The sequence below is a fragment of the Narcine bancroftii genome, chromosome 1 (genome assembly GCF_036971445.1).
Source record: "Narcine bancroftii isolate sNarBan1 chromosome 1, sNarBan1.hap1, whole genome shotgun sequence".
NCBI lineage: Eukaryota > Metazoa > Chordata > Chondrichthyes > Torpediniformes > Narcinidae > Narcine > Narcine bancroftii.
The window spans coordinates 420724842-420738767 of record NC_091469.1 but is presented as its reverse complement, the minus strand read 5'-3'; the positions used below and the strand labels follow the sequence as shown (position 1 = coordinate 420738767).

The 13926-nt window shown below is 37.8% G+C and overlaps 2 protein-coding genes across 10 annotated transcripts in view; one reads left to right on the top strand and one right to left on the bottom strand.

Annotated features, from left to right (window-relative positions):
* The window catches only part of LOC138751600 (juxtaposed with another zinc finger protein 1), a 228436-nt gene that overhangs the window by 31839 nt on the left and 182671 nt on the right, over positions 1–13926 (bottom strand). The gene's annotated exons all lie outside the window — the stretch shown is intronic.
* The window catches only part of LOC138751597 (tax1-binding protein 1 homolog), a 244849-nt gene that overhangs the window by 222250 nt on the left and 8673 nt on the right, over positions 1–13926 (top strand). For 2 of the 6 annotated variants that reach the window (XM_069914106.1, XM_069914101.1), the window contains one exon: positions 5487–5720. The exons of the other annotated variants lie outside the window; for them this stretch is intronic. In XM_069914106.1, the coding sequence (XP_069770207.1) occupies positions 5487–5494 (8 nt within the window). In that variant the 3' untranslated portion in view covers positions 5495–5720. Of the gene's footprint in view, positions 1–5486; positions 5721–13926 lie in introns of those variants that run through there. 6 annotated transcript variants of the gene reach the window in all.

Here is a 13926-nt window from a genome sequence, read left to right as displayed (position 1 = left end):
AACAGGGATTCAAAAGGATGCAGAGGGAAAGAATGGCTCAAGGGCCTCAGGTGCTGAAGGCTTCCTGATTGTATTGGCCGTCTGGAGCTGGAGCTCGGGTTGCCAACAAGGGCCTATGTGGGAGACTAAAGGAAATTTTGTGTAATATTACACTTTCTGGTTTATTACATGACAAGCTTGAATCTGTTATCCTAATATTCACTTTCAAATGTCTATGATCATCTTATTCAGCGAAACACAATATCCCACTGTACAGTTTACCAACTTTTGCCTTTAAAATTCAGGCTGACCATTTCTACCACTCTTTAAACTGACCTTCTCTTCCTTTTCCTTAACTTATATCTGGTGTTTCATTTCTCTTCAAACCCAGTTTAAAAACTTATCAAGTACTTCTTATCCCATTTGAGATGAGACTGATCTCTTTTTTTCTCCTTCTCCTACTATTGCAATCTCTTCTCTCCACAGTTTATAATTGGCTCTGAAACCCCAATCACCAACAGTGTCCCTTGCCTTCAGTTAAATCCAGCATTTCTGCTCACACGGTTTATCTTTCTTCTCTGTTTCATCAGTCAATAATAAAGGATTCTCTTTTTTTCATCTGGTTATGCATTTCCCTCTTGCCTCTACTTCCTTCTTCTCCCTATCCCCATCTATTCTCCATCACTGATAGAAGGGATTCCACTGGTCACACAGAGAGCAGGGAAATCTTTGTTACCATCATCCTTCTCATTGGTGAAAGAATTTTTGTCTCATGGCGAATACCCAGTCTGTGTTGGTATATTTCATTCAACTGGAGTGGAGATCAGCAATTCATGGCAAATACTTGTATGTTAGCAGTGCTCTGAAATTCAGGCTCCTCTGCGTTTGACTGCATTTATCTACTTACTTGGGCAAGAATAAAAATGGCTATAACACTTTGGACTCTCAGGCACAAATGTTTCCATTTTCAGTCATAGCAAATTAATTACACCCTGGCAACTGTTTAAAGACCAGTTAACAATGGCAATTATGAATTGAATTTAAAAGAAGCAGCTGTGCAACTGCTCAGTAACCACAGCAAATATTGCTCGTTATAATTCATATAGTTTGTGGGTTGTAATATTTGCAATCAATTTTACTGTTTTATATTTCAGAAAAATATTTGTGCTCTTTAGTGTTTATCAAACAACAAGTTTGCAGCCTTAGTATGCAATGTCCTGCATATTTCACTTCCAGCATCTGGAGTTTTTGGGTGTTTTTCTGCAATATTCATGTTCAGTTACAGAATGAATGGGGCTCAAGGGCATGCTCTTAACATGGCCTTTGCGGGAAAAGCCAGATTGGACTAGATTAGAACTAGATAAAATAGGGGAGAAGATACCCGAACATATATTATATAAATGGGATGAAAAATTGGTACAACGTAGGAATTCTCCAGTATTACATAATCTGCTCAATATTTGGAAGAAGATTCATGTAGAAAGGAATAAAACAAATTACCAACTACCAAAACTAATACTGATGCAAAATCAGCTAATCCCTTTTACAATAGATAACCTTTCCTTTAGAGAATGGGAGAAAAAAGGGATCAAAAGAATAGAAAATTGCTTTTCGGGAAATAAATTATTATCCTTTGAACAAATGAAGGATAAATATAATATAACTCACGATACAGTGTTGGCATACTACCAACTGAAATCCTACTTGAAGGACAAATTGGGAAGCAGTCTGAGGTTACCAGAGGGAAGTAATTTTGAATATGTGATTACAGACACAATGATAATCAAAACATTTATAACAAACATGTATATTAAACTACAAGGAGAATGAGGAAACAAATAGTAAGACTAAACAAAAATGGGAACAAGATCTAAACATAAAGATAAAGAAGGAAACATGGGAGAAGTTATGCTCAGGAACTATGAGAAATACAATAAATACGTATGATACAATATAACTGGATACACAGGCTATATATTACACCTCAAAAGTTAAATAAATGGGACCCAACAGTATCTGACAGATGTTTTCGCTTTAAAAAGGAAATGGGAACAACAATTCATGCAATTTGGACATGTGAGAAAGTGAAAAAATTTTGGGAAGATCTAAACCAGATATTAAATAAAATCACAAAAAGCAATATACCAAAAAAACCCAAAGATCTTCCTCCTAAGTAACATAAAAAACAAAGAATTTGGACTTGATTTGGATGGAGCACAAAAAAGATTTGTTATGATAGCCCTAGCTGTAGCAAAAAAATGTATTATGTCAGCCTAGAAATTAGAAGATAACTTGAGAATACAATGGTATATAGAAATGAATAAATGTATTCCATTAGAAAAAATAACATATAATTTAAGAAATAATATTACAATATTTGAACAAATATGGGAGCCATACATGAAACATAATAGAGAATGAAAAGAACTGACTCAGTAGAATTTCTTGTTTATTTTTATTGAGTGACAACATTGTTTGATGGGTGTAATGTATCTTAGATTCTGAACTTTAAATGAATGGGAGGGGAAGTAGGGAGGGTGGGATGGGAAGAGGGAGGGGGGGGAATAAAACGACACTGTATATATTTGAAAAGGAAAATATATGTATCTTGATCAATGTGGTTTATAGTGTGAAAAATAAAAAAATTTTAAAAAAACATGGCCTTTGCAAACATTCCATCATCAAATCTATTCCTTATTAAAATGGCTAATAACTTTCAAGAGGGAAATTAGATTAAATTTTAAATTTCTTTTGCACAGATGACACCCAACAATCTCTGTTTATTTACACAATATATTCTTATTTGCCAACCCATTTATAACATTCAATTTCACCAATCGCAGTCTTAATTAGTATTTATTTTCCATCCATCAGTTCAATGTGCTCCATTATACTAACTCTCAAGTGCTTTCATTTCTTTACAAAAGACAGGACAACGTGTGTACAGGAGGTGGGAAACGGGTGACCCCATGCTGATTGATATTAGTCTTCAAGGAAGAGCCACTGGATTTAGCCTACATGACCTAACAAACAGACAATGGAAATTAATGACTAAAGGGTGCATGGCTGTTGATGAATTGATCTCATCCAAATGTATTTCAACTGGAATGGACATCAGCAATCAATGACATATTGTCATTTGGGTGTTAACAATATTAACTTTCTAACAATTCTAATTCACAGAAATATTAAAAAAAAATAAAGGTGAGCTAGCTGTCAAGCCTGCTCTATCATTCAATATGTTCTTGGTGATCATCCAAATTTGGTCTTGATAAAGGGTCCTGATCAGAAATGTGAACTGATTATTTCCATCCCTGGATGCTTAGTTCTTCCAGCCCTTGTTTGTTTTCTCAAGATGCCAGCATCTACGGTTTTCTTTTATGTTCATCCATCCAAATTCAGTACCAAATTCCCATTTCCTACTTGTACCTCCAATAATTTGATCTTGATTACCTTCTATGGTAGAGAATTCCAAAGGTTCATCATGGTTTGAATGAAAAACAACTCTTCCTCTCTCTCAAAGGATTTTCCCCATATCGTGAGACTGTAACCCAAAGCTCAGCAAATCTCTTCCATTGAGACCACCTTCCTTGCAAATAGTCTAGCTACTCCAATCAGGATTATACAAGTTTCATTGCAGTCCCCACTCATTCTTCTAAACTCTAGCAACTAAAAGCTCAATTGTCCCAGTCTCCTTCGTATGCCAGTCCTGCATTTCAGAAATCACTCAAGTACACTTTTGGTGCAGTTCTTCCATTGCAAGTCATCCTTCCTCAAATAAGGAAGTGAACACTGCACAGAGTACTCAGGGTATGGTTTCAGCAACATCCAGTATTTTGAAATAAGGCATCCCTGTTCCTGCATTCCAATCCTTTTGCTATAATGGTGAACATACCACTTGTGTTCTTAATTGTTTGTTACACTTGCAACCTTTCTTTCATTGACTGTTGAACACGAACTCACTACATCTTTTCTTTTATTAATTTCTTGCCTTTCAGGTAATAATCTGCCCTTTCACCATCAAATTTACTATCTTCATAATTATCCACATTATACTACATTTGCCCTTTCACTCGACCTGTCCAAATCATACTGGAACCTCCTCAAATTTAACACTTCCACCCAACTTTATGTCCTCTGCAAACTTTGAAATATTTCATTGAATTCCCACATTTAAATCATTAACATTGTATAGTAGTTCATATCTTTCCTCTCCAGAGCTTTGATGTACCAGAAATCAATATCAAAAGAAACAGCTGAAATTTCTATGTATATAAAAATGAGGGAAGCTCGATGGAACCTTTAGAATGCAAGAGTGAGCAATTAATAACTGGAAGCGAGGAAAATTACTAATACTTTGCATCAGTCTACGCAATAGAGGACACTAATATATGATGAACAGTTCAAAACAATTTGGAGGAACTTTTAATAATTACCATCACTTGACAAATAAATGGGATCAAAGACAGACAAATCACCAGGTCTCAATGGCCTGCGTCGAGGATTTTAAGGGAAATGGCTGCAGAACTGCTGAAGACTAAGTTCTGAGAAAACAATGTCAGACTGGAAAACCTTGTATATGACTCCATTGTTCAAGAAAGGGGTGGGGTAGGAAAAAATAGGAAACAAAATCGGTTATCTCAACATATACTTCACCAAGATTCTAGAATTTGTGATCAAGGAAGAAACAGCCAGTTATTTAGAAAAGGTTAATGTAATCAAACCAAGCCAAAGTAATTTTGCGGAAAATAAGTTATGCTTGACAAATTTGATTCAATCTGAGAATATAGTGTGCTTGGATTTTCAGATGGCAATTGACAAGGTGCCAATTAAAGGCTGGCTCACAAGATAAGAGATCATGACATTGGGGTAAATATTGACAGGGACTGAGGTCATAGAATTGGAATAAAGAAGTATTTATTTTTTTTAGGCTGGAAGAATGCAAGTAGCAAAGAGTCCTAAAGATCCATTCTTGCCCCTCAATCATTTATACGAATGGTGTGGAGTAAAAGTCAGGGTGTAACATGGATGTGGAAGATATGAAAACAGATGGGGGGGGGGGCACATTGCAATGAGATTTGATTTAGATCTTGCAATAGAATATAGATATAGTGTGTGAGTAAACAAATGGAAAATAGAGTTTATGTGGAAAAGAGGGAGGTCCTGGACTTTGGTGGAACAATCTATATTACCTAAAATGAGAAAAAAATGGAGATAAGTATTATACAGGGTGATCTGCTTGTGCACAATTGGCAAAATAAAGTTAAGGCAGATGCAGAAAATGGTTCTAAGCCAAATGGCATACAAGAGAGGGTTCAGGTTCAGAAAAGGTAAGTGCTGTTGCAATTGATACTGATGAGGCTATACCTGGAGTACTCTGCAAAAATGTGGTTCCTTTATTTAAGAAAGGATATACTAGCATTTGTAAAGAGATTTACTGGATAAATTTCTAGCAGAGGAGAGTTGTTCCAATCACAAGCAGCTAAAAAAAAATCTATATTCTTTAGACTTCTGAAGAACGTGGAGTGATCTTATCGAAACATGAGATGGCATGACAGTACAAATGACAAAATGTTTCCAAAAGTGAAAGAATCTTCAACAAGGGGACATAATCAATTCTCACTGTCCCCTTATCAATGCAATCAACACCCCAGCCAGCATTGTCTGTATTCTGAGACTTTCTGTTTTTTGCTCATTCTTCTTATTAAAGAAGGGCTCAGGCCCAAAAAGCCAGCAATAGATCTTTGTCTCCTATGGATGCTGAAAGACCGCCCGAGTTCCTCCAGCATTTTGGTGTGTTTTTACGACAATCACAGCATCTGCAGACTTTAGTGTTTTTTCCCTGAAGACAGGTGGATGACAACTTCTCCCCAGAGTCAATCACTCACTCTACACTGCTACAGGATTTATCTCTACAATTCACCAGCTCAAATATTGATACTTTGATGGGTCCAGTTAGAGACAGGTTGAACTGTTATTCCATGAAATGCACATCAAAAGTGAGCTGGGGCAGATGGTGACAATGGGACTCCTGCAAAATATACACATAGGAAGGTTCAGCATCACCCGATCTGTACTCAGTGAGATGAGGCTAATTTGTTGCAATCTTGTTGGCTATTGCCAAATGGAAACTTTTTGGAGTAGCACACCCGAATTGCCCAAGTACAACTATCCCAATTGTACTTGGGCTAAATCTAAAAGACTTGGGGTGGTGGGCTTCTGATGAGCCAGCACTTTGTGCAGATTTACAATCCATGTTATTTCCAAATCCATCTGCTTTCAAGGATTAAAACAGCCTCTTTTATTTCCATTATGCAACTGATCAATTAATGCAGGGCACAGACTTCATCTCTTATGGAACCTAAGGAACACAGAAAGGTAAGGGACAGGCACAGGCCCTTTAGGCCACGAGATTTGTGCCCAAGGCAATGCCAAATTAAAAATTTGCCTGCACATGATCTATATCCTATATCCCTACATGTCTGTATGTATATCTAACAGCCTCTCATTAGTGTCTGCCTATTTGGATTGTGGGCAGAGAATGTTAAAAAAATTTAGACATACAACACAGTAACAGACCCTACTGGCCCACACGCCAGTGCCACCAAATTCCCTAATTAACCTATAACACTTTGAAGGGGGAGGAAGTTGGAGCAACTAGAAGAAATTCACGCCCACATGGGGAGAACGTACAAACTCCTTACAGACAGCGCTGGATTCCAACCCGGCTCACAGGTGCTGTAATATCACTGTACTAACTGTTGTGAAAACCATGCTGCCCATCTCTATCTACAAAGACAAACTAGGGCTGGATATCACATCTAATGTATGGGATATTTTCAAATCTTTTCTTCGATGTCACCAGGAACATGTATAGAAAAAAAAATACTTGTTGGGGGAAAAAGTAAAATTTGTCTTCATTTATTTTAAATGTTCAATGCTGCTAAATAAATGAGTTCTCCATCTGTTCACAAGGTGAAGTAAAGCTAGCCCGTCCATCACAGGTGATGGTTCACTCTGAAGTCATGCTTGATAGTTATATCAAGCAAATTAAACACAATTAGTATTAACTGTTAAATAAATTATTAACATCCAAGCCTCTAAATCCCTCAGGTCAACTTGGGAAGGGAAATAAATACAGCTTCTTAACTCATTTTTTTAAAAAATCTGCACTTCTGTTGCGGACAATGAGTGTTGCAATGCAATCAGTCAGAAATATCTATGAGGCCACCAGAAGGTTGATTGGAACATTATGAAAATTCCAATGGATTGCATGTGTTATATTTTTCTCTTGCATACTGCTGACCAGAAAGTTATGAGAAACCAAGATAATTAAGAGACTGAAGTGCTTCTTTAAATTCTGGTGATGAACTTTTAAGTGTTTAGTTGTGTGTAGGGAGCCTGTATGCTATGGAGCATACTAAGCTTGGGAAAGGGAAGGGAAAAGTGGATTACTTTGACGAGGAACCAGAGGCAATGATGGAGGAGATCTCATTTGATATTTTCATGGATGCAAGAACGATGATGCCTGAAAATTGGACGTTTCTAATAATGTAACTTTAACTTGAGCTTGCCGTAGTATCTGGAGCCAAGGACAGTTGGTGGAATCATATGATTATAATAGGACATAACAAAAATGACAGTAGAACGACTGGTTAAAAATACCAAAGAAATTGAGATTCTACCCATCCCCATTAAAAAAGGTCTAATTTTACTATTTCTACCCACAAAATTCTGGGATGTTTTGGGGTGTACGAGTCCCACTTCTACATATCTACTTCTAGAAGATGTGTTGTAGCAATTAGGAAGAGAGCCAAACCCACAATCTTTATCAGCTAGAAGATCAAGGGCACCAAAAGCATGGGAACACAGCCATCTAAATATAGGCTTCCAAGCTACAGACATCCTTGGAAATATATTGCAGTTCCTTCAATGCTACCAGTCAAAATTCTGTGAATTTTTCCCTTTACGCCATTGTAGGTATTCCCACATCTCAATTTCTGCAGTGATTCCAGAAGACAGCTCACTGCCAACCTTCTCATGGGCAATTATGGACCAGCCTGGTCCAAGTCTCCTGAATGAATAAATTAAACGGCATTTGGAATACATGCCTTCATACACAAGCATTGAGTATAAGTGTTGTGTACAGTTTTGATTACCACATGTGGGGTGGCATGTTTAGCGTAGCGGTTAGTGCAACACTGTGACAGCAGCAGAGATAGAGGCCGGAGTTCGAATCCCGTGCTGTTTGTAAGGAATTTGTACATTCTCCCCATATCTGCATGGTTTTTAACCCAGGGGTCTGGTTTCCTCCCACTGTTCACCATTGTACTGGGTATTTTAGGTTAATTGGGTATAATTTGGTGGCACAGGCTCGTAGGCTGAAATGATCTGTTACAATGCTGCATGTCTAAACTACAGGAAGGACATAGAGAGAAATTGGAAAAGAAATTTACCAGGATGTTGCTGGGAATGGGAGCAGCTGTTATAAGGAAGCAATTGGATAGACTAAGTTTATTCTCACCAGGACATAGGAGTTTGAGGGGAGACCTTAATATTTTACTAAATTATGAGGGGTAGAGGAGAACTAGAAAGGTCAGGTTTAAGGTGGGAGGGAAAAATTTAAAGGATATCTAAGATGGAAGTTTTTCACACAGAGGGTAGTGAATATTTGAAATGAGCTGCCATAGAAGGTTGTGGAGGCAGATGGAAACATGACAATGTTTAAAGGCATTTGGATAGGTAGTTGGATAGGAAAGGAGTAGAGGGATACAAGCCTAAAATGTATAAATGGATTAGCATACAGAGGCATCACAGTTGCGCAAATTAGGTTGTACAATCTGATAATTCTATGTTTCTAAAATCAGAGGAATCTTAAGAGAGGAATTAGGAAAGCTAAAAGAAGGTACGAGAAAACTATGGCAAGCAGGGTGAAAACTAATCCAAAAGAGTTCTACAAATATGTTAATGGTAAGAGGAAAGCTAGAGACAAAATTGGTCCCTTAGAAAATCAGAGTGGAAAACTGTGTGTGGAACCTAGAGAAATGGGGGAGATATTGAACAGTTTCTTTTCTTCGGTATTCACTAAGGAGAAGGATATTGGGAGATGTGGGATAAAAAAAGCAAATTGGGTAAATATGGGGAATATAGAGATTACAAAAGGTGTAGTTTTAAGGCTTTTGAAGAATATAAAGGTGGATAAGTCTCCGGGACCAGACGGGATCTTCCCCAGGACATTGAGAGAAGTGAAGGAGGAAATAGCAGAGGCTCTGGCGGTAATTTTTCAAATGTCATTAGATATGGGGATAGTGCCGGAGGATTGGCGCATTGCGCATGTGGTTCCGTTATTTAAAAAGGGTTCAAGGAGGAAGCCTGGCAACTATCGGCCTGTAAGTTTGACGTCTGTGGTAGGTAAATTAATGGAGAAAATTCTTAGAGATAGTACTTATAAACATCTGGATAGACAGGGTCTGATCAGGAGCACTCAACATGGATTTGTGGGAGGAAGGTCATGTTTGACCAATCTGATTGAATTTTTTGAAGAGGTGACTAGGAATGTGGATGAGGGTAGCGCAGTGGATGTTGTCTATATGGACTTCAGTAAGGCCTTCGATAAGGTACCACATGGAAGGTTAGTTAGGAAGGTGCAGTCTTTAGGTATAAATTTTGAGATAGTCAAATGGATTGAACATTGGCTGAAAGGGAGAGGCCAGAGAGTGGTAGTGGATAATTGTCTGTCAGGTTGGAGGCCGGTGACCAGTGGTGTGCCTCAAGGATCTGTATTGGGCCCATTGTTGTTCGTTATATACATTAATGATCTAGATGATGGGGTGGTGAATTGGATTAGTAAATATGCAGACGATACTAAGATAGGTGGAATAGTGGATAATGAAGAAGGTTTTCAAGGATTGCAGAGGTATTTGGGCTGCTTAGAAAAGTGGGCTGAAAAATGGCAGATGGAATTTAATGCTGATAAGTGTGAGGTGCTTCATTTTGGTAAGAAGAATCAGAATAGGACATATGTGGTAAATGGGAGAGCATTGAGGAATACAGAAGAGCAGAAAGATTTAGGAGTGACGGTACATCGTTCCCTGAAGGTAGAAACTCACGTGAATAGGGTGGTGAAGAAGGCTTTTAGTATGGTGGCCTTTATCAATCATTGCATGGAATATAGGAGTTGGGAGGTGATGTTGAGATTGTATAAGACGTTGGTGCGGCCTAATTTGGAGTTCTGTGTGCAGTTCTGGTCGCCTAATTATAGGAAGGATATAAACAGAGTGGAGAGAGTGCAGAGAAGGTTTACCAGAATGTTGCCTGGGTTTAAGCATCTGGAGTATGGGGAGAGATTGGACAGATTGGGTCTTTATTCTTTGGAGCGTAGAAGGTTGAGAGGGGATTTGATAGAAGTATTTAAGATTATGAAAGGGATAGACAGAATGGATGTGGATAGACTATTTCCGTTAAGAGGAGGAAAGTTTAAAACAAGAGGACATGAGTTAAGAATTAAGGGGCAGAGGTTTAGAGGTAACATGAGGGGGAACTTCTTTACTCAGAGAGTGGTAGCTGTGTGGAATGATCTTCCGGGAGAAATAGTGGCGGCGGAGTCAATTGTATTATTTAAGAAAAGGTTGGACAGGTATATGGATGAGAGGAAGATGGAGGGTTATGGGCATTGTGCAAGGTGGTGGGATTAGAAAGGGGTGTTTGGTTCGGTGCGGACTAGAAGGGCCTAATGGCCTGTTTCCGTGCTGTAATTGTTATGTTATGTTATGTTAACATTCATAATCTTCCCTCTTGGAATAACCTTAAACTGGGTATGAAAATTACTGCCCTAAGAGGAGAATGCTGGCTTATGGGATGTTTGTTTAATCATGTGATAACATTTACAACCACTACTCGGAAAAGTATTTAATGCAGTCTTTCCACGGAATGCCTTATGACAAAGGGAAGAAGGGCCAAGCAGTACAAGAGTTGGTATCATTGCAGATCAAACTTGAGGTGTAAATTTTGTGCCTTAAATGACATGTGTCTCATAACACATGACTTGTAAGCTGGATCCTCATTTTTAAGTTGTTTTGACTTTCAACCAAACTGCTGTGTGCATTGGAGTAAAATAAAATGCGTTGCTGTGTGCCGTTGGATTAATGGACATGCTGCTCATATTATGCTAGGTTTCATATTTCAATCCCCTCGATAGGTTTCCAACGTATCTACTATAAACATACACAACTTGTAGTGCATACACTGATCACACCACCAACTAAGAAATCGATATCCATTATAAAGATCCAGACCCCTGATTTTGGGGCAAAATAATCTATCGGAATGGAAAAATGATTTATCCCCTCACTGTCTCTATATCAGTAAAAAACGTGCAATTCAATAGGCATGTAGAAATTTGAAGCTACGAGTTCAAGAATTTAAATCATTCACAGCTTTTGACATCTAACATATACAAAAGCTGTGCAATTTACAAGTTTCTCAGTGCAATTTCTATGGATCAAACATAATGAACTTGTGTTTGTGTGAGATTCAGGACTGTGCATAAAGTACAGCAGAAATATTACAGACAGGCTGATTTAAAACATATTTAAAATAAAGTTAGTTGGCAATGTAACTGGGAACTACTTCTCACTGATCTTTTTCCTTTAGGGCAGCGAGGAAAGACTGCCAAATATTTAACATATGAGCTGCCCAATCACAGCAGGTTTTTAGCTAGCTGGTTATGTTTGAAATTAAAAGGTGCAAAGAAATGGCTTTTATTAATAGATCATCCTTACCCTACTTCAAATGAAAAGGACCCTAGTATGACGCCTGAACCATTATAAATTGCTGCTCAATTGATTTTTAAACACAGGAGGTAGTGGTTTCCTTTAATTATCTAAAATGTGTATCCTTTCTTTTTTGTTCCTTTATTTAAATATTCCTGTTTCATATCAATATTGAGGAGTTTAAAGAGAAAGTCTAAATTGAGACATGAAGAGCCTTTCTGTTGCTCTGAGTCAGAGTCGTACAGTATAGAACTGGCCCTTCGGTCCAACTAGTCCATGCCAGCCAATATGGTATAATGGGCTAATCCTATTTGTATGCATTTGGTCCATATCCCTCCAAGCCCCCCTTACCTATAAACCTCTCCAAATGTTCTTTTGACTGTTCCCACTTTACAATTTTTCTCTAGCACCTCATTCCAGATGCAGACCATCCTCTAAGTGAAAAGATTTCCACTCAAATTCCTCCTTAATCTTTCCCATCTCACCGTAAACCTAAATCCTATGCCCTCTAGTTCTAGAATCATCCACCCGAAAAAAAACTGTAAGCATTCACTTTATCTTTGCCCTTTTAATGATTGTGAAAACTTCTGTAGGATCACCCCTTGGCCTCTTTTGTTTGAGAGGATAAAGACCAAATTTTTTCCAAACTTTCACTATAACTCAACCCCTCAGACCCTGTATTGGGTGAACTAGAAAATGTTATGTTGCTTGAAGTCCATGCAATAATTCTTGTGAGTATAAATACTCCCCTAAAGGAGTATTGGAATTCTGCTGAGCTCAAAAAAGGAAAGTTGGGATCAAACTTCAGGTGAAACAATAGGGCTATAATCAAACAGAATACATAAATTAAAACTAAGCATTTTACACTAGTCACGGACAATTACTCCGCAGTGAATCTTGCTCAGGTAAGAAGATTAAATATTTCATTTACCTGAATACCATAGTTCCCGACATTCAAAATAGGGATAAAAAAAACATTGTAATGAAAGCATTTTGGTTGTGTTCCACTAATTGCTGCTTTGAGTTCAGACCTGACTACTGTAAGGAGCTTCCAAGCTAGATAGACAAATGTATGAATAAACTAGATAGTTTGCTCTCCATTTGTGAAGGGGTTAACTCAAATATCAGCACCTGGCTTCCATGGTCAGGTGCCGGCAATGAATTACACCCAGCATCTTACCAACCCACCAACTGTGCCAGGAGCCTTCTTGCAGATCCACCTTCAGCCATGAGTCTAGTTAATGATGAGGCATCTTGCCATGTAGACAAAGACTTGCTGAAGAGGGAACCAGTCCAGTTCTTTCTGGCTCACCAGCAATACTCTATTAATAACAACTGTTGCATCTGGCAGTTTCTACCTCACTTTAGTTGCCGAGTTTCCCCAACCCTGGAAAACTCCAGGAGCCAGCATCAAGCTTGTGACTGCCAAAATTTAAAGAACAGAGCCTTGTTAACATTATATAATTGCAGACCAGTTCTCCAAAGTGGATAACTTCTACACTCACAGAAAGTTGGCTATTGACTCAGAAAATCTATGTTCAGATTGTGATCCAGTTCAAGATGCAACTCCCAACCATTGTGGGGGGGGGTTAAAACAGATATTAATGCTTGGGATAAGAAAATTGAAGCAGATAGACCTAATCCGAGATAGCCTACTTGCATGGCAGCATAAATGATCTGACGATGATACCTAAAACAAAAATCCTTTTCTGGATCATTCACTTATATCAAGAATTTTCAGCTTCATGACGAACTATTACAAAGTAAGAGACGATGTTTACTCAAGGCCACTGACAGGTAGCTCAAATTCAGCAACATAACAATATTGGCATTAAAGTATTGGCTAATCTCTAAGATAAAAACTAGCTGATAAAGGCCTGAAATATTTTCTGAAGCAATCAATATAAATGTTAGAAAAACACTGTATACACCTATTTCTGATTATTTCCTCTGTATCACAGAAGTAAAAATACATCAAATGTATCTTATTAATGGTAAAATGTTGTTTAGCATTTAAAAATCAGTACAATTTTGTGTTAGTAAATTCAATATGAATATTTATACATCTACTGACTTTATGGGAATATAAAGAATATAATTAAATCTCATTTAAAAATATTTTGCCAAATTTCTGTCCGTCCTTTATTTGGTTTTACATTTTAATATTTCTAAAATA